Source organism: Scyliorhinus torazame, chromosome 8, assembly GCF_047496885.1.
Source record: "Scyliorhinus torazame isolate Kashiwa2021f chromosome 8, sScyTor2.1, whole genome shotgun sequence".
NCBI classification, from domain to species: domain Eukaryota; kingdom Metazoa; phylum Chordata; class Chondrichthyes; order Carcharhiniformes; family Scyliorhinidae; genus Scyliorhinus; species Scyliorhinus torazame.
The window spans coordinates 96,133,428-96,157,212 of NC_092714.1; the positions used below are offsets into that span (position 1 = coordinate 96,133,428).

At 46.0% G+C, this 23,785-nt stretch overlaps 1 protein-coding gene across 3 annotated transcripts in view; it reads right to left on the reverse strand.

Annotated features, from left to right (window-relative positions):
• Positions 1–1,179: 1,179 nt before the first annotated feature.
• pcyt1ba (phosphate cytidylyltransferase 1B, choline a) overlaps positions 1,180–23,785 on the reverse strand; it is a 152,808-nt gene continuing 130,202 nt past the window's right edge. For 2 of the 3 annotated variants that reach the window (XM_072513951.1, XM_072513950.1), the window contains exons 6-8: positions 18,231–18,373; positions 12,456–12,644; positions 1,180–2,348 (exon numbers count right to left, since the gene is read on the reverse strand). In XM_072513951.1, the coding sequence (XP_072370052.1) occupies positions 2,148–2,348; positions 12,456–12,644; positions 18,231–18,373 (533 nt within the window). In that variant the 3' untranslated portion in view covers positions 1,180–2,147. The remainder of the gene's footprint in view (positions 2,349–12,455; positions 12,645–18,230; positions 18,374–23,785) is intronic. The other variant, XM_072513952.1, reaches the window with a different exon arrangement.

The following is a 23,785-nucleotide window of genomic DNA, read 5'->3' on the forward strand; positions in this document are numbered from 1 at the left end:
TAATAACGCGGAGGCAAAATCAATGGGGCATCTGGGGCCGTGGTAAACAATGGGAGCGACAGTATGTCTCCAAAACCAATGAAACTAATGGTACAGAAAAAAACAATGGAACGATAGGCTGAATTAGGATCAAATTAGGTAGAGAAAGAGAAAGAAAGATTGAGTTAAAAGAGAGAAAATTCAGCAAGAATAAATAAGATTTAAAAAAATTTAATTACTAACAACCTCAATTTTTAGGTTTCAAATGTTCCTTTTCTGTGCCACAGGGGCATGGGGTAGCTTTGCAGGAACATAAATATCATCATTAAAAGAGTCTCTACATTGTTAGGTACCAGCCCTAACTTTGTCTGGCAAGTTTGATTCTTTTTAACAGCACAAATGCAGTAATTCCTTGACAATTGATGGGTAGGTTAACAGCAGACACCTGTATTTCTGAGGCACAGAAGGGCAAATCTTTCAGCAATTTGTGGTGATTCACGGGGCGGCACGTTGGCGCAATGGTTAGCACTGCTGCCTCACAGCGCTGAGGACCTGGATTTGATCCCTGAAGGAGGGTTCAGCGATGATATCTCTTAAAACTGAATAGCTGGCATGTCACTAGAGTAGTTTTACATAAGTTACTTTATGAAGGATTGAGATGAATTATAGGGAGTGTACTGAGTAATCAGTATTAACCACTAAACATGTATTTGTAGGACATAGCAGTAATAAGTAATCAAATGGGATTTAGGACAGCTAACTTGACCAAAAGGACGTCACTTCTGATATCTTGTCTTTGTGAAACAATCCAGGATGCGGGTTTTGCTGTCCTGCTTCTCACAGACAATGAATGTACAGCAAATTACTAGTGCATTCATTATCTGTGAGAAGCAGGACAGCAAAACCCGCATCCTGGATTGTTTCACAAAGACAAGATATCAGAAGTGACGTTCTTTTGGTCAAGTTAGCTGTCCTAAATCCCATTTGATTACTTATTACTGCTATGTCCTAAAAATACATGTTTAATGGTTAATAATGATTACTCAGTACACTCTATAATTCATCTCAATCTTTAATAAAGTAACTTATGTAAAACTACTCTAGTGGCATGCCAGCTATTTAATTTTAAGAGATATTATCGCTGACAACCCCCCCCCCCCCCCCCAACTCCCCCCCCCCCCCCCGCCCTTCAATCCCCCGGTCACTGTGGAGTTTGCACATTCTCCCCATGTCTGCGTGGGTCTCACGCCCACAACTCAAAGATGTGTGGGGTAGGTGGATTGGCCACGCTAAATTGCCCCTTAAATGGAAATAAATAATTGGGTACGCTAAATTTATGGGGGGAAAAATTTGTGGTGATTCACCACTCACAGGGTATCTCTTCTTTGCCACTGATCGCTGGGTTATTTATGCTGATAATGGCGTGTACTTTAAATTCACCGTTATCGTCCCAGCAAATTCTGCCCAATTCTGTTTCCACAGCTGGAATTAAAAGCTTATTCCTGTGATGATAATCACGCAAGAACTCAAAATGAGATGTTCAATTATGTTAAAGTGAATTCTGCATTTGAAAAATACTTTCTTTTTAAGAACCATTCCTTTCCTCCCTGTTCATTAATTGATAAATTCTAATTGGTGGTTTTATCTATCCAATGTTTTTTTAAAATCGTTTTTACGAGACATTTTGAGAAAAATGCTACTTTTTAAAAAAGTGACCTTGTGAAACTTCTAGTTATGATCCAAGTCAGGTGGAGGAAGTTTTAAAATTTACCTTCATTTTTTTTGTGCAGTATGCCAGGTTATGATACTTGATTTGGCAAACTTTAAACCCATTTTCATTGTATCAGCCTGAAACATTTTAACTACACGTTCCTATTAGAGTTTCTTCCGAGATTCCTTTGGACATCTCAGATGACAATTCTGTCAACATGGGAGCAATTAACATCGCTATGCCAACATTAAATATCGCACAAATTCTTGTAATGGGGACAATCTAGAAACTGCTATTGTGATGTAAGCACTAAAAACATGTGGTGATAATGGAATTGGTCAGACTTTGCGAAGTGCCTGAGAATGACAGAGAGGAAAAATAAAAGGCTAAGGTTTGCCTGAGATTATATCATTGCTGATCCTGTTCGTCTGCTCACGTGCTGCAGGTTCCCAGTCATTCACTTCTCATCCTCCTCTCCATCACTGATGCTACTGATGGAGGCAGAAGCAGCTTTCGGGGAAGATGGGGGCGAGGTTTTGGTGAATGGCCACTGGAACGTTGGGGACTGGGACCGTTCTCTTGTTGGGCTACTTGAGGGGCTTTGTCTTGGAGACAGAGCTTGCAGCATCCGACCCCCTCTCTCCTGAAAAACCTGTTTCTGTAAGGTATGGAAACAAAACAAAACTGAGAAAACCTTCAAGCAATGACCAGATGACCTGAATTTAATAAATGCTCATGAAAAATTCATTTTAATTTAGTGAATAGTAGAGTTCTCCAATGGAGATTTTAAACTTAATGTGTGGAATTCTTTAGTCACTGACCAAAGCCTCCTGGATTTACGATGGAAGCAAATCTCATAGCTAATACCGTGATAATAATTCCAAAATGCCACACCGAGCAACATAAAGTATGATTACAAACTCTAATGATATTAATACCCACTCACTTCTGAACACAGCTAACTTATCCAGGCACAAAGATTAGGCCAATCAAAGTCTTTTCAATTTTTTTTGCAACACCTCTTCTATCTTTAAATGTAGTGTTCTGGATTAAGCAATTGTCTCTTGTTTTGGTGATTTTTCAAATCAAATCGCATCTGATTGGAAATATACATTTGATTGATGCCAACCAAAATTGCATTTGGGTTACGTTGCGTATTTTTCAATTAAGATGCATATTTATCTTTTTATGCGTCAGCTTTGCTCACATCAATGACTCCTGGTTCCACAAGTGGAAGATGGTCATTATTTAAATCTCAGCCTCAGCAACAACTTTTAACAAGTTACTTGAGGGACGCCGCAGCGAAGCCTGATCCTGTCATCATCCACCATCATCCCACTCAATCAAACGTATCCATTTTCAGCAGGCATCAGTAGATTTATTTTTCCTTTTCCAATTAAGGGGCAATTTAGCATGGCCAATCCACCCACCCTGCACAGGGGAGAATGTGCAAACTCCACACAGACAGTGACCCGGGTGCAGGATCGAACCCGAGCCTTCAGCGCTGTGAGGCAGCAGTGCTAACCACTGCGTCACTGCGCCGCCCTGCCATCAGTGGATAATAATCAAGAGTGGGAAGCCTGGCCGTTTTCCCCTTATCTAAACAGAAGCTCTGAGGCCAACTCTAGTAGCTCCTGTGCTGCTGTTACTGAGATCTGTTATTGCAACATCAATTAGGAATTGAACCTGGAATGTTCCTGGCCTCTTATATAATATTCAAAAGAAGCTCCTTACTCTCATTATGGTCCAATCCCTACCCAGCCCATCCCAATGTACAGATGACCTGCATTGCCTTGGCTGCGTTCTGGTTGATGTTGGAAAGCAATTATTTATTAAGAAATGCAACAAATTACTGCCAGGTATGTTTAGCTTTGTATCTTGTGGAAAACAGGAATCCAATTTTCCTTTTTGATGGCAGCTATTTATTTAAAATAACTTTCTCTCCTTTGCAGCAAGCCTGTGATTCAATTCTCAGCCGGTCTTGTGTGGAGGAAAGAATCTGGTGCTGAGGCCAGCAATCTTCACTCTTTAGCATTGGCAGAGGAACAGGAACTTTGCTGCAGTTACTACCATGCAACCTTCCCTTCATAGGAACATCAAACTTTGGAGCAGGACTAGGCCATTCGGCCCTTCGAACCAGCTTCGCCATTCAATAAGATTGTGGCTGAACTGGTAGTGGTCTCAACTCCATTTCCATGTCTGCGTCCACCATTACCCTTGACTCTCTGACCTAAGAAAAGTGTCTAACTCTGCCTTTCATAAATTCAATGACCTTGCCTCCACTGCTTCCTGGGGAAAAGAATTCCACACATATTAACAATCCTCAGAGAGAAAAATAAATTTCAGTCTTAAAAGGGAGAGTTCCTCTTCTTAAACTGTGTCCCCTAGATTTAGTCTTCCTCGCAAGGTCCTCCCAGTATCCACCCTGTCAAGTCCTCTCAGGATCTTGTATTTTTCAATAAGATCAACTCTTATTCCTCTAAACTCCAATGGGTAAAAGCTCAACCTGTTCAACCTTTCTTCATAAGATCAGCTGTTCATTCCAGGAATGAGCCAGGTGAACAGTCAGTAACAATGCAATGCCATCAATCTGGCGTTATTGTGGCAATCCTGCCTTGCACCTCAAGCTGCATCTGTGGTGTGTTCTATGTTTGTGCAGATGTGTAGATCTTTGCCGCATGTTTCTCAGACATACTTCTATATTGATTATAATGCTTCAGAAGCTTGGTACTCCACCCCCACTATCACCCAACAAAATAAAGAAGATCAATTCTACAACTCTGACAGAGCACAAGATCTAATTCTCTCTGGATCCTACTAACGGCCAGAAGATACAACCCCATTATCCTACCCGTCTCGAATTTAGAATGTGCTACTGAATTAAAAAGTGGGAAATTATGCTTGAATGATATCCGAGTACTGTTCCCTCTGCAGTTTTATGTATTAACTTAAGTATCTTGAGATACTTATTATCAGGAATTGCAAAGACATTAGTTCTGTCAGGGATTTCAGGTGACGGGAATGTGCTGACCGGACACACAAAAGGTGGCTCTCCTCCAGGAAACTCAAAATTAGGCACTTTTAACCCAAAACAGCCCGATAAACCCAGTGAAAAAACACCACCCTCCTCTAACACCACCACAAGAAACAAAACATGCCAGGCAACAACAACCTGAGGATCCAAGGAGACAGCAGAAGCCTGGAGTGTAAGACTGAGGCAATGGCGAACATGCAGGGCAACAAGGTCCTGGCCACACCCAAAAACGATGGACCGCCAGAACATGTGCCAGGCTACCTCCCGATGAATGAATGGAGGGAATTCCTAACACAGGAACTCCAAGAGCTCAAGGACGCCATCAAACTTGAAATTATGGCAACAGTGAAAATGGTGATGTGGAGGCACTGGTCACCCTGCAAGCAGTGCTGGAAAAGATGGAGCGGCGTCTAGAGACACAGAAGGCGACGATCAGTGAGCTGGAGAAGGCCCCGACTGACCAGAGTGATTGGAATTCCTCACTGGAGACAGAGATAGCAATATTGGTGGCGACGCAAGGGATACTAAGGGGGAAGGTTGAGAACCAAGAAAATCGATTGTGCCACTAAAACCACCACATTGTGGGCCTACCGGAGGGCACTGAGGGCAGGAACCCTATGGAGTATGTGGCCCAGATGCTGGGCAAACTGGTTGGAGGGGATAGCTTCCCTAAACCCCCAGAAATGGACAGAGCCAACAGGTCACTCCGGCCAAAGCCCAAGGCCGGGGAGCAGCTGCAAGCCAACATCATGAAGCTGTACCGGTACCAAGACCGGGAAAAGATCATGAACTGGGCAAAACACACATGGTCCTGTAAATGGGAGGGACACCGGATCTGTGTGTACCAGAATATTGGAGCAGACCTGGCCAAGGACGGGCAGAATTTAACAATGCCAAGGCGGCCCTTTAGAAGAGGAATGTGCAGTTCGGGATGCTGTACCCTGCCAAGCTCTGGGTGACTTTCCAGGGCAGGGAGTACTATGTCACCACAGCGGCATAAGCAGATGAATTTGTGCACCAGCATGGGTTGGGAAGGCAATGACACCAGCAGTGAACCAGACATTTAAACGTATCAGTCAACAACAAAAAAAACCATTGCACGGGACTGAACCACCTCGTCTTCAAATCTTACACTGAGTCTCAGAAAGGAGATCTGAAAGCAGTAGGATGCAGGAGGGGGTGGGGAGAAAGAAAGGTGGGAAGAGACACGCAACGGTCGGGTGATAGTTCAACACCTGGGGGAGGGGGGCACCACACTAGTGGTTGAGCTAGCACAAGGAAGTACGAGCGAGGGGAGGCAGTGGCACATCTCTCAACGAGGAGAGGATGCCTGGCGATAAGGGGAGAGAAATCCCGAGCTGGGTGAGGGGGGGGGGGGGGGGGGGCGGGGGGAAATAGGGGGTGTAAACGGGGGGGCATCTCAAAGGGATGAGGGGGGAGAAGGGGGGAGTTGACAGGCACAAGGGGAAAGCCGAAGGATGGAGGGGGGAGGGGTAATAGGGTGGGTACGACAGACCACACGTGGTGGCAAGGTAAACAAAGGCACTGCAAGCAACCACTTTGGAGGGCCCCCAAACAAAGGGAAACTCCGGAGTGCAGAGGCACATCCACATGGCGCACACAATGATGGTGGCCATCTTGGTTCGCCCTTAGATAAAGGGAAACCCCAGAGGATAGGGCACAGCCACATGGTGAGTATGGTGACCACGACCATCTTGGATGGCCCCCTACAATAGCACAGTGGTTAGCTCTGTTGCTTCACAGCGTCAGGATCCCAGGTTCGATTCCCGGCTTGGGTCACTGTCTGTGCGGAGTCTGCACATTCTCCCCGTGTCTACATGGGTTTCCTCTGGGTGCTCCAGTTTCCTCCCACAAGTAGGTGAAGTGGACATTCTGAATTCTCCCTCTGTGTGCCCGAACAGGTGCTGGAATGTGGTAATTAGAGGCTTTTCACAGTAACTTCATTGCAGTGTTTGTAAGCCGACTTGTGACAATAAAGATTATTAATATAATTATAACAAAGGGAAACACCGGAGTGCAAGGGCACATCCACAAGGTAGTTATGGTTGATCCCGCTGAAGGGTGGGGAACAGAAATCCCCCCCAATAAGAATAGTCACCTGGTACATCAGGGGACTTAATGGCCCAGTGAAAAGATCCAGAGTCTTCGCACACCTGAAACATCTGAGAGACAACAGAGACTTCCTCCAGGAGACCCGCCTGAGGAAGAAGGACCGACTGCGGGTAAGAAAGAGCTGAGTGGGACAGACGTACCTTTCGTGCTTAGGACGAGGGCTTGGTGGGTGGCCATACTGCTTAATACCAAAGGCAGTTATAATATGCTTCCATAAGTTTCACATTAAGGAGAAGATCCTGAGTTGGGCGAAGAAAAGGCGTAAGGTGAAGTGGGAAGGCGTTGGTATTCGTATATACCAAGACTTGACAGTGGAACTGATGAGAAGGTGGGCGGCCTTCGGATGGCAGCAGTCTATAGCAATGGAATGAGGCTTGGCGTGGACTACCCGGCAAAGCTGAGGATGATCTACAATTCAAGGGACTTCCACTTCCACATGGTGGAGGTGGCAGAGGCGTTCATGAAGGCCGAAGGACTGGGACTGAAATGAGAGGTGGGACTGAGATTGGGACTTGTACTGAGGGGATGGGACTGTGCTTAGACTTTGCCTCTCTTGTTGGTTGTTTCTTGTTCTGTATTTGTGGGGAGAACAGCTGGGTTTTTGGGTTGGTTGAATGGGGGGAGGGTAGCTTACCTTTGTTGAAAGTTTATAGCTGGTTACAATCATATTGGGCTCTGGGGTTATGGCGGTTTTCTGGGGCATGATACTGCACTGGTTTTGCTTGTTTATTTTTGTTTTCAGAGACTGGGTCACGTGGGGGGGGGGATTGGGAGGAGGGGGGCCTGGGCAGGGGCCTCCACACTAGCCAGCGAAGGTTGGCTACTGAATGGGATTGTGGTAGGGGGAGGGGCCACGGTTAATAGAACCTGCTGAGTGGGTTTTGATAGGCCTGGGAGGTGTGAAAGGTGGGGGGATGGGATTGAGACTGGGAGAGGTGCTTGCAAGAGGAAGTGGAATGGGGGTTTTCTGGGAGGGCGGAGGGATTCGACTGTAACATAGGGACGGGGCAGGTCATGATGATGGCGGACATGAGGGGCGGGGGGGGTGGGAGACTCCAGGACAGAATAGAAACATAGAACGTGAGGGGATTAGGGAGGCCGGTGAAGAGATTAAGAGTTTTTACACACTTGAAGAGCTTATAAACCGACGTGATGCTGCAGGAGACCCATCTGAGGGTGAGGGTGAGGGTGAGGTTTAGGTAGAGTTAGGTGAGTCAGATTTTCCACTTGGGGTTCGATAACAGAACTTGGGGAGTAGCGGTATTGGTGGCAAGAGGGTTGTCTCGTTCAAAGCTAAGGTGGATACGGGGGGAGAGAGAGGAGTGCCAAGAACTGATAAAGGAGATTCTGGAGGTGGATGGTTGGTAAGCGGTAGGCCCAGACCCGGTTCTCTTGGCCAAGAGGAAGGAGTTGCAGGCGAGGTTCAACCAGTTGTCCACAGGGAAAGCGGTGTACCAGTTGAGAAGGGTGATGGGGGGGGGGGGGGTCTACGAGCATGGGGGGTGGCAGCGAGAGAGATAGTTCGGGTACGGCAGTATCCGAGGCTGGGTGAGGAGGATAGAGCAGGTTGGAGGGGCCGGTGGGGAGCACGAGATGAAGGAGGCGATTGTGAGGATGCAGGCAGGGAAGGTGGTGGGGCCTGCCGGGTGCCCAGTTGAATTTTATCAGAAATTTAAGGACAAGTTGGCACCGCTGATGATGGGAATTTTTGATAATGTGCTAGGTAGGGGTGTCTTGCTGCAAACAATGGGGCAAGCTTCTATTTCATTGCTGCTAAAGAAGGATAAGGGCCAGGTGGAGTGTGGTTCGTATAGGCCCATATCTCTGCTGAATGTTGATGCCAAGATATTGGCAAAGGTGTTGGCATCAAGGTTGGAAGGATATCTCCCAAAGGTGAGGAGAGGATCTAACGGGGTTCATAAGAACAGAAGAACTAGGAGCAGGAGTAGGCCATCTGGCCCCTCGAGCCTGCTCCGCCATTCAATGAGATCATGGCTGATCTTTTCATGGACTCAGCTCCACTTTCCGGCCCGAACACCATAACCCTTAATCTCTTTATTCTTCAAAAAACTATCTATCTTTATCTTAAAAACATTTAATGAAGGGCCTCAACTGCTTCACTGGGCAAGGAGGAATTCCATAGATACACAACACTTTCGGTGAAGAAGTTCCTCCTAAGCTCAGTCCTAAATCTACTTCCCCTTATTTTGAGACTATGCCCCCTAGTTCTGCTTTCACCCGCCAGTGGAAACAACCTTCCCACATCTATCCTATCTATTCCCTTCATAATTTTATATGTTTCTATAAGATCCCCCCCGCATCCTTCTAAATTCCAACGAGTACAGTCCTAGTCTACTCAACCTCTCCTCGTAATCCAACACCTTCAGCTCTGGGATTAACCCAGTGAATCTCCTTTGCACACCCTCCACCGCCAGTACGTCCTTTCTCAGGTAAGGAGACCAAAACTGAACAAAATACTCGAGGTGTGGCCTCACTAACACCTTATACAATTGCAGCATAACCTCCCTAGTCTTAAACTCCATCCCTCTAGCAATGAAGAACAAAACTCCATTTGCCTTCTCAATCACCTGTTGCACCTGTAAATCGTGAAGGGAAAGCAGCTGTTCTCGAACGTGAGGAGGTTGTTGAATGTGGTCCGGTCTCCTGGAGAGGAAAAGGAGACAGAGGTGCTGGTGGCACTGGACACAGAGAATGAGTTCGATCGGGTAGAGTGGGGTTACTTGATGGCAATATGGGAGAGATTTGGAATTGGGCAGACGTTTGTGGAGGGGGTGCAGCTGTTGTATAAGGAGCCAATGGCAAGTGTTTGCACTAACAACATGAACTTGGGATACTTTGCACTGCACTGGAGTACGAGCCAGGGGTGCCCTTGTCCCCCCTGTTGCTTACATTGGCTATAGAGTTCTTGGCCATTGTGCCAAGGAGCTCTGGCTTGTGGAAGGGATAGTGAGGATGGGGTATGAAACATGGGCTGGATTCTCCGCGCCGAAATCGTGTTCGGCGCGGAGGTGGAAGATGACAGTCCGCGGCCGCAATGGTGGGGGGGGCGGAGGGATCGATCACCAGGGGGAGGCCTCTTGGACGGCCTGGGGAGCGATCGGGCGGCATGAACCCGCGGGCGCGCGTGATCTCGGGGGGGCGGGGGTCCTACATTTTTGATGACGGTCCGCGAGTCCGCCATGTCGCACGGCACGGCCGCTGCAGGCTGCCGGCGTGGGCATGCACGGACTCCCGACCAGAAGTGCAGGGCCCTGTATCCGCAGCCAGAGCTGCGAGAAGTACTCTGGGGCCCTGCCAGTCCCCTGCAGGTAGAAGAGTTGCTCAGGACTTTCCTAAGCACGGTAGGATTGTGGATAGCACAATTGCTTCACAGCTCCAGGGTCCCAGGTTCGATTCCGGCTTGGGTCACTGTCTGTGCGGAGTCTGCACATCCTCCCCGTGTGTGCGTGGGTTTCCTCCGGGGGCTCCGGTTTCCTCCCACAGTCCAAAGATGTGCAGGTTAGGTGGATTGGCCATGATAAATTGCCCTTAATGTCCAAAATTGGCCTTAGTGTTGGGTGGGGTTACTGGGTTATGGGGATAGGGTGGAGGTGTGGACCTTGGGTAGGGTGCTCTTTCCAAGAGGCGGTGCAGACTCGATGGGCTGAATGGCCTCCTTCTGCACTGTAAATTCTATGATCTAAGGAAAGTCTAGAGTGAAACGCCAGCGTTCTTACGCTGGCGTGGGGACATAGCCCAATTTTTGGAGAATCCAGCCAGGGTGTCCTTATATGCCGATGATCTACTGTTATATATCTCGAAACTGAGCACGTTGGTGGGGAGTATAATGGAGCTGCGTCAGAGATTTTGACGTTCTGGGGGTATAAATTGAATATAGGAAAGAACAAGTATTTTATGGTCTCCCCGCCAGGAGTAGGAGCGGGGGTGGGGGGCTGCCATTCAGCTTGGCGGCAACCCATTTTAGAATCATCATAGAATCTTCGAATTTGCAGTGCCGAAGGAGGCCATTCGGCCCATCGAGTCTGCACCGGCCCTTGGAAAGAGCACCTTACCCAAGCCCACAGCTCCATCCTATCCCCGTAACCCAGTAACCCCACCCAACCATTTTGGACGCCAAGGTCAATTTAGCATGACCAATCCACCTAACCTGCACATCTTTGGACTATTGGAGGAAAACGGAGCACCCGGAGGAAACCCACGCAGATGCGGAGAGAACATGCAGACTCCGCACAGACAGTGACGCAAGCCGAAAATCGAACCTGGGTCCTTAGAGCCGTGAAGCAACTTTGTTAACCATTGTGCTACCATGCTCGAGTTGCAGGCAGGAGCGGGGCAGATGTTTTAGCCTTCGCCTCACTGATCACTTGTTGGCAAGTCTTGTTGTGGTGGAAGTCAGCTTCTCCGCCCTGTGCCTTGGCGTGGTAGGCAGACCTGCGGAGGTTTTGACCCTGAAGAAGGCCAAGTTCGAGCTGAGGTGGGTGAAAGAGGGGTTCTACAATTGTTGGGGTTGGTTAATCATGCACTTTCGGGAGTTGGTTACCGTTGTCTGTTGACGGAGGGGGGTAATCGGTGGGGGGCTTCCTGGATTTGGGTGGGATTGTTTTTTCTATTGTTAGGGTTTTTCTTTTTTTTCTTTTATATGGTGAAAATGGTGAAAATTTGTTCATTAAATATTTTTTAAAAGAAGAAACATGGGAGGCCATGTCCTCCCAAAGCTGCAGTTCTACCACTGGGCGGCCATGGCAGAAAGACTGAGGGGATGGGTGAAGAAACAGGGAGCAGAATGAGTGAAGATGGAGGAGAGTACCTGCAAAATGACATCCCTCTGACCCTTAGTCACAACCGCTTTCCCATCTCCTTGCCAAGCCCAGTGGTAGTAGCTACGCTCTGGACATGGTACCAAATGAGGCAACACCTTGGCCTAACCAAAATGTCCACCATGGATGACCAGCCAACCACACCCACATGTTCTGGGCCTGCCCCAGAGGCTTCCACAGGACATGGAAGCCAAGCTGTTCACCAGCATTTTCCAAGATCTGTTCATAGCCAGCAGCCAGTAGAGTAAGGTGAGGAGTGGGGGGAGACACAAATGAGTCACAGGATAAAGATGAAAAGGAAAGGGGAGAGAGGGAGTGGGAAGAGGAGGTACGGGGGAGGAGGACACGCAAGGAAAACGAGAGGGACTAATAACCAAAACTGTAGTAGACATCTGTAAATATGCGCCAGGGCCAAACTAGAAATTGCAACAAAGGTACACAGACCAAAGGGGGGTCACGGATACAGCGGGAGAGAAAACAATTGTATATAAATATCTGGACTGACTTCTGCCTGTCTTTTTATCGCCTTTTATTTCTTGCTCGTTTTCTAATTCCTCTTTTCGTCAGGGTTATTGAAGGTAACATGTGAGTTGTGAAATACAAAATGTGACAACCCAATAAAAACACTTTTAAAAAAGAAGTTAGTTCTGTCTAAGCTTTAGCTGTAGGTACTGTGGACTTTGTAAAGTGTCTGGGAGACAACTGACACACTGGTAGAACTTCTCCACTAATTTCTTCGAAATTAATTTAAGATACACACCCAAGTTCCATCTGGGCCAAACAGTTCTAAAAAGTTTCCAATAAATTCTCGTGATTTCTCTTCCCACTTTTGTATAAGGTCATGGCTTCTTTCCTCCACTTTGTAAACAAATTCTTTTGATTTCTCTTCTACATTCTTCACTTTTTCTTTCATTTTGTCAACTTGATTTTGGAAGCGATACTTCTTTTCCTGAAAGAAATTAAATGTTTCGCTCAGTGACTGAAAATAAATATATGAAAATGAAACACACTGCAATCTAATTCTAGTTATTTCCTTTTAAAAAGTACTTTCTCGCTCTCAGGTTCTCTTCCCTTCACAATCCTACAAAAATGGTTCCTCATCAAGAAAGTAGATAACCTGTTCCTGGCCTTTGCAAATGCTGATCCTAGGCTACTCATAAGGATGAAGAAGAAAGCAGTGCCATCCAGTTTATTAGCTCCCCAGATCACTCCTAGAAGTTATTTATGTTTAGCTCTGCACTTTTCTCAGCTGAGACCTAGAATTCACTGTCAGAGACTGAGCCTACCTGATAGTAATCTATCTGACCAATAAACGCCAAATTAGCAAAAAGTGGCAACAGTCCCAAAAAGCTAGAACATCTCCACAAAAACGGACAGACCAAAACAATCCAAAAGATAGGCCATATGTCAAATGAAAAGGGGGCCTTAGCTTTTTTTTTGAATAAATTTAGAATACCCAATTCATTTTTTCCAATTAAGGGGCAACTTTAGCGTGGCCAATCCACCTAACTTACACATGTTTGGGTTGTGGGGTCGAAACCCACGCAAACACGGGGAGAATGTGCAAACTCCACATGGGCAGTGACCCAAAGCCGTGATCGAATCTGGGACCTTGGCGCTGTGTAGCAGCAATGCTAACCACTGTGCCACCGTGCTGCACTCGGGCCTTAGCTTTACATCATATATATTAATATCTGATACAGTAATCAGAAATTCTTTTCCCCCAAGTCTGTAGACAAAACTCAGTTAGGAGGTACAGTAAGTTGTGTATATGGGAGTTGAAAGTCTCAAAGGGACAATGGCAGACAAAGCAAGGGGCTGACTCCCCTTCATGTCTACCTATATTACATCGATTTTATTGATCCCTAAAATCCAAAGGACAAAAAAGTGCAGTCAGCAGCATTGATACATTTTGGAATGTACAGAGTGGATCGAGGGTCATGTGAGAACATGATGACACGTCTGCAAAATAGGTCACATGGTGGGAGTTAACCCCGGGAGCATTGGCAGAGCACAGGTGTTAAATATAGCTGTTGAGCTCAGGAATGAACTACCTTGGTTGGAAGTCCTTGATGTCAGTGATTTAAGGAATCCTCAATATTCTACACTTACCAAAGGGAAGTGTGAGGCCGATAGCATGAGAGGACTTGGAGATGCCTGGAGAACATTTTATTTGATGCACAATTTTGTCATTTTTGCATCTACCGTATTTCTGTTTTTCAAGCCAAGAGTTTCTCCTGGAAAAGTTCAGGATATTTCAAACATGGAAAGAAATGTAGTTGTTGGAACTTAAAAACAGTTGTGCAGGGCTCAGTAAATCTGATGGCAACAACAACTTGTATTTCTATAGCACCTTTCACATAGTAAAACCTGTCAAGGCACTTGTGTTATAAAACATAATTTGACACTGAGCCACATAAAGAGATAGTCAAGCTGCTGATTAAAAGTTTAGCCAAAGAACCAGGTTTTAAGGAATGCCTGAAAAGGCAAAAATTATTATGCAGAGGCAAAGAGATTTAGGGACAGAATTCCAGAGGTTAGAGCCTTGGCAGCTGAAGGCACAGCCACCAATTGTGTAGCAATCAAAATCAGGACTGCTCGAGAAGCCAAAATTGGGGAAGCGCAGATATCTCAGAGGAGGTTACAAAGAGAGGCAGGCAAGGTCATAGAGAAATTTGAAAATAGGGACAATTTTATAATCAAGGTATTGAGAGCCAATTATAATTATGTTTAATAGTACGCAGGAGGTGGGTATTAACTGGGGGACTTAGTTGTGCCCCTATTATAGGACACAGACTGAAATTGGGAGGTGTATATTTGTAATGTGTAACTGTGAAAACATTTTCATAGAAGCTTGTGAAGATTGACTCTATTTCTATCCTTCGCCTACTGGCTTTCTGGAAAATAACAGTCAATAGAGATTAGTTTGGTGCAAATTGGGAAAAGGGTAGCAGAGTTTGGATTACATCATTTTACAGTGGTGGGCGGCATGGTGGCGCAGTGGTTAGCACTGCTGCATCACGCCGCCGAGGACCTGGGTTCCAACCCTGGACCCGGATCACTGTCCATGTGGATTTTGCACATTCTCCCCGTGTCTGCGTGGGTCTCACCCCCACAACCCAAAGATGTGCAGGGTAGGTGGATTGGCCATGCTAAATTGCCTCTTAATTGGATAAAAAAAGAATTGGGCACTTTAAATTTTTTTTTTTTTTTAATTTAAATACCATGTTACAGTGGGTACATAGAGAAGCCAGCCAGGGTGTGCACTGAAGTGGTCACATCCGTGGGTTACAAAGAATTTCAGCACCCAAAGAGTTGAGGTGGGGTGTAGTTAGGCAATGTTATAGAGATGGAAATAGGCCAGGTCACCTAAGGGTCAAATATTACATCAAGTTTTTAAAAAGTCTGGTTCAGCCTGAGACATTGCCATGGACAGGAATGGCATTGGTGGCTAGGAGGCAGAGCTTGTGTCAATATGTAGTTGAAGGAAATTTCTGCTCATCTAGTCTTCTTCGGCGATCACTCGCTAACGAGTATGATTATTCACCAGAGAAGCGCAGGGCTGGACTCTCCGCCGTCGGGATGCTCCATTTTTCCGGCAGCCCGGGGGTTTCCCGAGGGCGTGGGGCTGCCCCATAATGGGAAACCCCATTGACCAGCCGGCGAAACAGAGCATCCCGCCAGTGTGCTGAACCAGAAATCTGGCGAGTTGGGACGGAGAATCCAGCCCTCAGTGTCACATTCTAGGTAGATGCCCGGTGCGGGACATCTTTTAATGTCGGTATGACATTGCACATCAGCAGGCAAACAGTCATTGACAGAAGGTAAACCTAGTTCCAGTGGCAAGGGAACCTCAACGACTTCGGATCTCCCTACTGCTGCAGCCTTCATCTGCCTTCACAGCCATTAATATCATACGAGTATCTTCTGCTGAGTTTGCTTTGTCTGGCTCCTCCCCTCCAACCTTACCATCATGGATGACACTGCCTGGAGTTTAAGACTCCCAACAGCATCGCTCTCGGGATCAATGGAAAGCTCAAGCCTCTCCACCACAGAAAGGTAGCAATCCACGGAAGGCCTCCAGTACTGGTTACAAAACAAACAGTTTGACAATTTAGTGATAGTGCAGGGGTTAAGTGAGGTGGTGGAGGTAGAATTTAATGTACACGTGGAAACTGCACCAAGGGGCTGCATGTAGAGAGGAAATAGGTTGGGGCCAAGGATAGATCCTGGGTTAGGGTGTGGGAGTGGTCACCAGAGATAATGGTGCAGAAACCAGATGAGATACAATTGTAGGATTTCATTGGCTATGATTAGATTCGATAAGAATGGATGATGTTGGAGAGGCATTGAATGAGAATAATGAGGACAACTTCATCAAACGTTGAGAATGTTGAGCAGGAATAGTTTATTTCAAGTCATAGTCTCATAGAATATTATTTGTCGCTTCAAGACCTCCGATACATCACCTTAATTTATGAAATCTTTTATAATGCAGGTCTCCAGTAATCCCAATCAATAGTGGAATCTACTCACGGCACCAAGGACCCAGGTTCGATCCCAGTCCTGGGTCACTGTCCGTGTGGAGTTTGCACATTCTCCCGCCGTGTCTGCGTGGGTCTCACCCCCACAACCCAAAGATGTGCAGGGTAGGTGGACTGGCCATGTTAAATTGCCCCTCAATTGGAAAAAAATGAATTGGGCACTTTAAATTTATGTTAAAAAGTAGTGGAATCTACATGGATAAAATACAGCCTATTCACTCTCACATTTGTATGTCTCTCTAACAACCCAGAATTCACTTGGCATGAGACCTATATTTTGGACTGTTTTTGGTGTGTCACTTTTTTAAATGATGTTTTAGCTTTTTTTGAAGCTTTCGGCCAAATTTTGCCAATGTTTTAGTTTGATATTACTCATCACCACAATTATCCAGAGCTTATAGCTTAGTAGGACACAGCAATAAAATCCTAAATATGTTTATCGAAGTGCTGTTCTTCAAATTAAAAAAAGCTCCTTACTATACCAAACCCAGTCCCTCAATTCTGCACATGTAGTGTCTAGGACTGTTCCAACATAACCAGTTGATTTATTCACAACTTCAGAAACACTTCATTAATTAATGCCAAAGAAAATAAGCGATCACATAATACGATTTTGGGCTTGTCCCAGAGGGTTTCTTTCAGAAAACTAACTTTTTTAAGGCTTCAGTTTAACAGCTTAATGCCATGTAACTTTCATACCCCTCAGACCATTAGCTCATCTGAAATAATTTGACTCAAGTTTGTGTGTAACGGACAATGGGGAAAAGTAACTGTTGAATTATTGCTTTCTTGCTGCTAAGGAAAGCGAGGCACCTGAGGCCTCAGATTGAAGGGACGATCCTTTAAAATAGAGATGAGGAGGAATTTCTTCAGCCAGAGATTGGTGAATCTGTGGAACTCTTTGCCGCAGAAGGCTGTGGAGGCCAAGTCACTGAGTGTCTTTAAGACAGAGATAGATAGGTTCTTGATTAATAAGGGGACCAGGGATTATGAAGAGAAGGCAGGAGAATGGGGATAAGAAACATATCAGCCATGATTGAATGGCGGAGCAGACGCGATGGCCCGAATGGCCTAGTTCTGCATTAAGTCTTATGGTCTTATAGTCTAAGAGCGTTCAGTCCTTCCGTTTGACCAATGCCAGTGAGAAAAACAAATCTTTCTTGTAAAATGCTGACAAACCAATGACAATGTTGACCGTCAGCTTGAAGCGCTGACTATTGGCATGTAATCCCACTATTACACCCTGAGTGAAAAATAAGATTAATTATATTAGAAATTTCTTACAGTGACAAAGGACAGAAAGTGCAACTGGATCCTTTGCTTTCATTCTCAAATGGATATAACTGAGAAAAACCATGACTTTCCACTGCCAGGAGTCTAGGCCTCCTATCTCTGAATGCGACAACAGTAAATCACAGTTGCTGATATGAATGTGCCTGCCTGTCGCAACCATGGTTTACTGCTTCTTAGTTGGATGGGCATCTGGGGAAAAAAGTAACCCCAGGGACAGGGAAAGAAAAAGAAAAGCTGGCTGAAAACTCTGGTCAGCACCGGGAACCGCACTGGTAGTTACACCACACAAAGAAATGGGTGACTCAGGACCAGCTGAACAAAATAAAAGTGGCGACAGCACTGCCAAAGAGAACAGGGAGAAAGAAACTATTTGAACAAACTTGCAGTCTGTTCATCAACATGCATTAAATGGCACAATTCTTCAACACTAAGATTACTTTATTCTGTTCACACAACTGCAATGGGTGGCATGAAAATCATGCAGAGTGTACATGGGTTCGACTCGAAGCAGCAGGGGCAGCTTTTTGTTACTGTGAACAAGGACTTTGTTTCCTAGCAGCCCAGAATCTTTGCTGCAGAGAAATGTGCATTGTAAGCAATCCTTTCAAGTCTGAACTAAACAAAGCTAGCATTTAGTTTGGACATTGCACAATAACATATTAGCAGCGGGAAAAGCCACAAGATAATAGGAGACTCACATTTATGAAACTAACGTTAAGCTCTTTGGCTGTGTAACCTCTCTGGAGGTTACGTCGGGCATAAACATCATAATCCCGTACAATTCTGGTGATAAGCTCAGAGGTGGAGATGCCCTCTGTTCTTTGAGTGGGGACAAACATCCCTAAAAATTTAAAAATAGTTGCAATAAGTAATTGAAATATTTATCAAAACATATTATTTAATAGCTGCAAAATGAGAGATGTTTCATTACAATAGTGACTGCACTGCAAAAGTACTTTATCAGTTATAACGAGCTTTAGATACTCTAATGTATTGAGAAGATTTATAAAGCAAGATTTCTTTAAATAACATCTTTTTCCTTCCTCACACTGTGGTAAATAAAAATTGTGCCAATGCAGTGTGTGAACCTTTTATTTCACAGTGTTGGACCTGTCAAGCCTGTTTGAGTTCTGGTGGAGGTGTCAAGTAGTTGAACTTGGCAGCTTTTTCCTCAAATGTAGTGCCTTAGGGCGGTTTTCTCACCCATTAAAAACGCTCGAGAGCCTCGGCTTCTTACACGGTGCCAGTATGCCAGCTGCTGGTTGAACACAGAGCTGCACTGGCAGATACTAAGATCAATCAAAGGTTTAAGGCCTGTGGCCAGATACCTGTAAAAATGTACCCTTTAAAAATGTACCCCGGAATATTCAAGTAACAAAATGCAAATAACTCAAAAAAAATAACATTGTTAAAATGGAAGGTTATATTAAATGTGCAAGGTGCTGCCTCAACTACCTATTTAAACAGGTTTATGGCCCTTACGCAGCTCCAAGATAATCCTAATGAAAGACACAAATAATGTTTTCGATTATTGTGACTGTGGTGCATTAACTCTCCTCATCCTCCTTGACCTCTGTAACTTTCAGTATGATTGACCATGCCATCCACCTCCAAAATGTCTCCTCCACAGTCCAGCTTGATGAACCTGTTCTTGCTTAGTTGTACACTTACGTATCTGAGCACAGTAATGGCATCTCTACCAATGACATCCCCTCTTATCTTCAGCACTGTGGCCTGCAAAGTGTCACAAAGGATCCATCTTTCCCATTCTGCGGCCCCCGTTCCACACCGCCTCCCACACCACACCCCTCACCAACCCCCAAATTTCTTCCTCATCAAAAACTTGGCTCCTTGAAGACATCATACACAAACATGGGCCCAGATTCTCGCCACAATGGGGGGCCTCTCTGTGTGGTAAAAATGTCAGACGTGGCTGAAAATCGTAAATCTCAACCCCGGAACACAGAAATTCCCATTTCATGGGGTGTGAATGGGGAATTGTGTGGGCGTTTTGTGCATGTGCATTTTATGACGGCTGTGACCATTTAAATAATTAGCTGCCTCCACTCAAGTCGGATTTTTGTAGGCCGGGAATGTGAAACCCCGAAGTGGGTAAACTCGACCAGGTACGAGCAGGTTGTTCGTATAGTCAGGTACCCCTTTGGAGTGGTACAGTATCCCTGTGGAATTTGCTTTAAACTTTTGTTAACTGTCCAGAAGTGGCATGACATCAAATCTAGCTGTCTGCCCCCAACCCAAGAGAGTAGGAGGGTGAGGCTGCCACTCTCACAGGGCAATTTTGTTTTGTTCCTATTGACTCATGCATCCACGTGCCAGAAAGAACATTTTACTGAAAAAAGGCACATAACGCTCCATACAAAGGAAGGTAGAAGATGGACATGGCACTCTAGCACACAGAGGCCATAGAAGTCAGTCATTGTGAGCAGCCAAAGGTCAGAGGGAGGGCAGAAGGATAGGAAGAAGAGGCTGCTGCCCGCATAATGGGAAGGCGGTGGCGAAGTTAATTTAAACAGCACTACTTTTCCCTCTCACTACCCATCCATGAACAGAAATGTGTTTTGATTTGTTTCCCTCTTTATAAGCAGCAACGCATTTTCCAACCCCGTCACCCCCCCCCCCCCCCCCCCCCTGGTTTTGGAGCAATCAAATTTATAATTAATAACCCCACAGCAAACCTGAGATACTGAGATAGGATGAACGCAAAGGGTTAGTTTATTTTCACATATTCAAAATGTGAAAAGAGGGTTCACAACGTCCCCCTCATATTCAGATAATAAAGAGAGGAATAGAGAAAAAAAAGATTTACATTACAGTGACCCACAGAGGAAAAAAATATTGTTTCACGTTGATTCCAGAGTCCAGAGGTATTCCTCCACAGAGGTCAGTGCGCTAAAATATAATGCGGGATAATTCAATTTTCTGGTGCTGTTGACTTCACACAATAAGATAGATATGCAGAGATGAATCAATCTTTTAGGAAATTGTACAGACTTTCAGCAGAAGCATGGCAGGTGTCCAACCTGGACCAAATCTCCTTTGGTGCATTTTGCTTAACAACAGACTGAGCTTTTCAGTTCAGTAAGACAATATTACTCGTACAACAAGCCAGAGGCCATGTCGCATGACTTCCACCTCTCCACCATCTTTGACAAAATAGGTTTACTCATCATCTGGATTCCAATGACTGTTAAATATCTCAACCATTGGAAATTTAAAGGAAGGTTGCAGGGCCTTTGTTTTAGCAGATGGTCCATCTCCTTCCGGCTAGCCTGGGTTATTAAATACAGATAGCCTTTATATAACTCTCTTTAAAGTTGGACTGTACAGGCCATAGAGGGTCATTAGTGGCTCCTCAGAGATAACGAGGTATGAGTTTTCCTAAATCTGCTAAGTGGCTTCTTTTGTTCAGGGGTCATAATTTCAACACAATTTGAAGCATTTTAAAATCTATTCAGTTTTTAAAACCTTAGAAATAGAGATGAGTATATTTATTTTATAAAAATGTACAGTGTGAGGTCAGCACGGTGGCACAGTGGTTAGCACTGCTGCCTCAAGGCTCCAAGTTCGATCCTGGCTCTGGGTCACTGTCCGTGTGGAGTTTGCACATTCTCCTCGTGTTTGCGTGGGTTTCGCCCCCACAACCCAAAGATGTGCCGGGTAGGTGGATTGGCCATGCTAAATTGCTCCTTAATTGAAAAAAATGAATAGGGTACTCTAAATTTTTTTTTTTAAATGTACATTGTGAAGTCTTGGTCACTCACATGAATCTCAATGACTGTAAATGAAGGGGCCATGCCGCCAAACTGTCCATAATCAAGCCATGCCCACAATGCTGAGAGTGACACAATGTGAGACTTAAAACCCAAGACATGCTGCTAAGATTGTATACTGAAGCATACACATAGATCTGGGCCCGGATATGTTGACGGCGCGTAAACATCGGAATGGTGTACACCAGCGTCAATAGACCTCCTGGCCCAGCAATTCAACGCTGTTCAGAGGGCTAGCATGGCGCCGGAGAGCTGCGCGCTACTCCGGCGCCGAGAGGTGGCTCTGCACGGCCGGCGTGGGTCCGCAACATGGCGGAGCCCTACAGGGCCCCGGCGAGGACGAACATAGGCCCGCCCTGGAATGAGCGCGCCCGCCGATTGGTAGCCCCCGATCGTGGGCCTGGCCACCGTGGAGGCCCCCCTCGGAGTCGAGGTCCCGCCAGGTGGGACCACATGTGAACCACACGGAACTTGGCGGGCACTCGGCCCGTCGAGCACGGAGAATCGGCGCGGGGATCACTTTTAACGGCCCCCAACTGGCACCACGTTGACCCCACGCACGTGACTGGTGGGTCCGCTGAGAATCGAGGAAGCGCCATCTCGCCGGATTTCCGGCGTGGACGGCTATTCTCCGCCCCTGCGCCGGGCGCGATTCCGGCACGGAGGGTTGGAGAATCCCGCCCAAGGTACCTCATGCATGATGAGACCATAACTCTGCAACAACAGCTGTTTGAAAGAACTTGTGCACCATCCATTCTGGCCACTGGGCTTGTTCCTGATGTGGGAGCCACATGCAATATTCCTGACTTCCATATATTTCTGCTTACTGCACAAAGCATCTGGAATGCAAGTACAGCCAAAGTACTGTGGAGAGGACCAGTATTACCGGCACCATACATGGCTTCTCAAGCTGTGATGGCCTCCCCTGAAGCCAAGCGTGGATGGACAATGAAATGTGCAAGGAGCATTTCAGTTTGAACACTGGAATTTAATGTGATACAGGAAAGAAGGAAGAAGCGCTTCAACGCATCACAAATCAGTTGACAACCTTGATCCTGTTGACGGCACATTGAGATGGACCACAGCATATAATCCGTAGTTTTACTGGTAAGACCCACCTTCATAATTTTACCATTCTTTTTGAGCTTTCTAGTGTGCACACACCAAGTCATGTAGAAGTGTAAGTAAGTATATTCAAGAAGTGCTCAAATGTAATATATATATATATATATAATATTTATATATCAATTGTTATTTAGTGTTCTAGGAAGACAACAACCGGCACTCACACACACTCCTACAAAATGCACCACCCCATGTTGCCCTTGGAGGAGGTGGAGACAAGCACCTGGCAATGATGAGCATAACGACCAGCCTCATTCTGCAGGCACCCATTGGGAACCTCCTTCAGACTGGGGCCTCTGCATATCAAAGTGACATCATGAACTGCATCATTACCACCATGTGCCAAGGTGATTTCATACTGCCTGGGCAGCTGTGGTCACTGACACTTGTGGAGCAGCTGAAGGCACTGGCAGAAAGACTGGGGAACTTGTAAGGTTTTCGGGCAATTCGGCCCTTTTGGAGAAACTCAGAGACTGTAAACCGACTTTCCAGCCAAGGGAACAGAACCAGTTTTCCCAGCAGGCTTGGCCCGCTGAGCTGAGTAGGGACATAGAGAGAGAATATTCACAAACACCCCCCCTAGGAGCTACAAGGAAGAAGGAGCCAGACAACAAGATAACATCAAGACACAGACAAAGGGGCACGGGAATACACAGGAGGCTTGCATGCAAGCAGGACAATGGGATGGTCATAGCCCCATGCAAATGTAAATGACCTGGCCTCCACCAGAGCAGAATCCAATTAACACCCCATCAACATAGCGAGGTGAGAATAGCAGCCATCTCCGGAGCAGCTGGAAGACACTGAAATTCTCCACAGAAGAGCCTAACCTCGTTAAACTAGAAATCAGACTGTCTGAGTCCAGCATATTGCGCTGGAAAAGCCCCTAGAAAATCAGAGGTCTGAAAAAAACCAAGTTGGAGGCGGACCTGGGGGAGGTACTCCAAGCTTGACAGAAGCTGCCGGCAGAAACTCACTGAAAGAAGGGGGCGGAGCCAGCGCCAAATTCAAATCGCGCAGGTCTGCCTAGCTGGAAGAAGCGGACCTGCAAGGAATACCCAGAAACATACAGCTCTGACCGGCTCAAAGGGGGCGGGACCAGCGGGAACCTTTAAACTTACCTTTTCAATGCAAAAGGGGCTGGCCGATCACAGAACAAAGCCAGGTATAACTATATAAAAGGGGCTGTGTTTTCGAGTAGGGGCTCTTCGTTCTTGGCTCGACCTCTGCACCCCTGACTTGACCTCTGCAGCCTGTGACCGTAAGTACCCTGCAGCAGCTTACGAAACTCCCTTGACTTTAATAGTGGTTGAGGCTTTGGGGAAGGGAACTTGTTT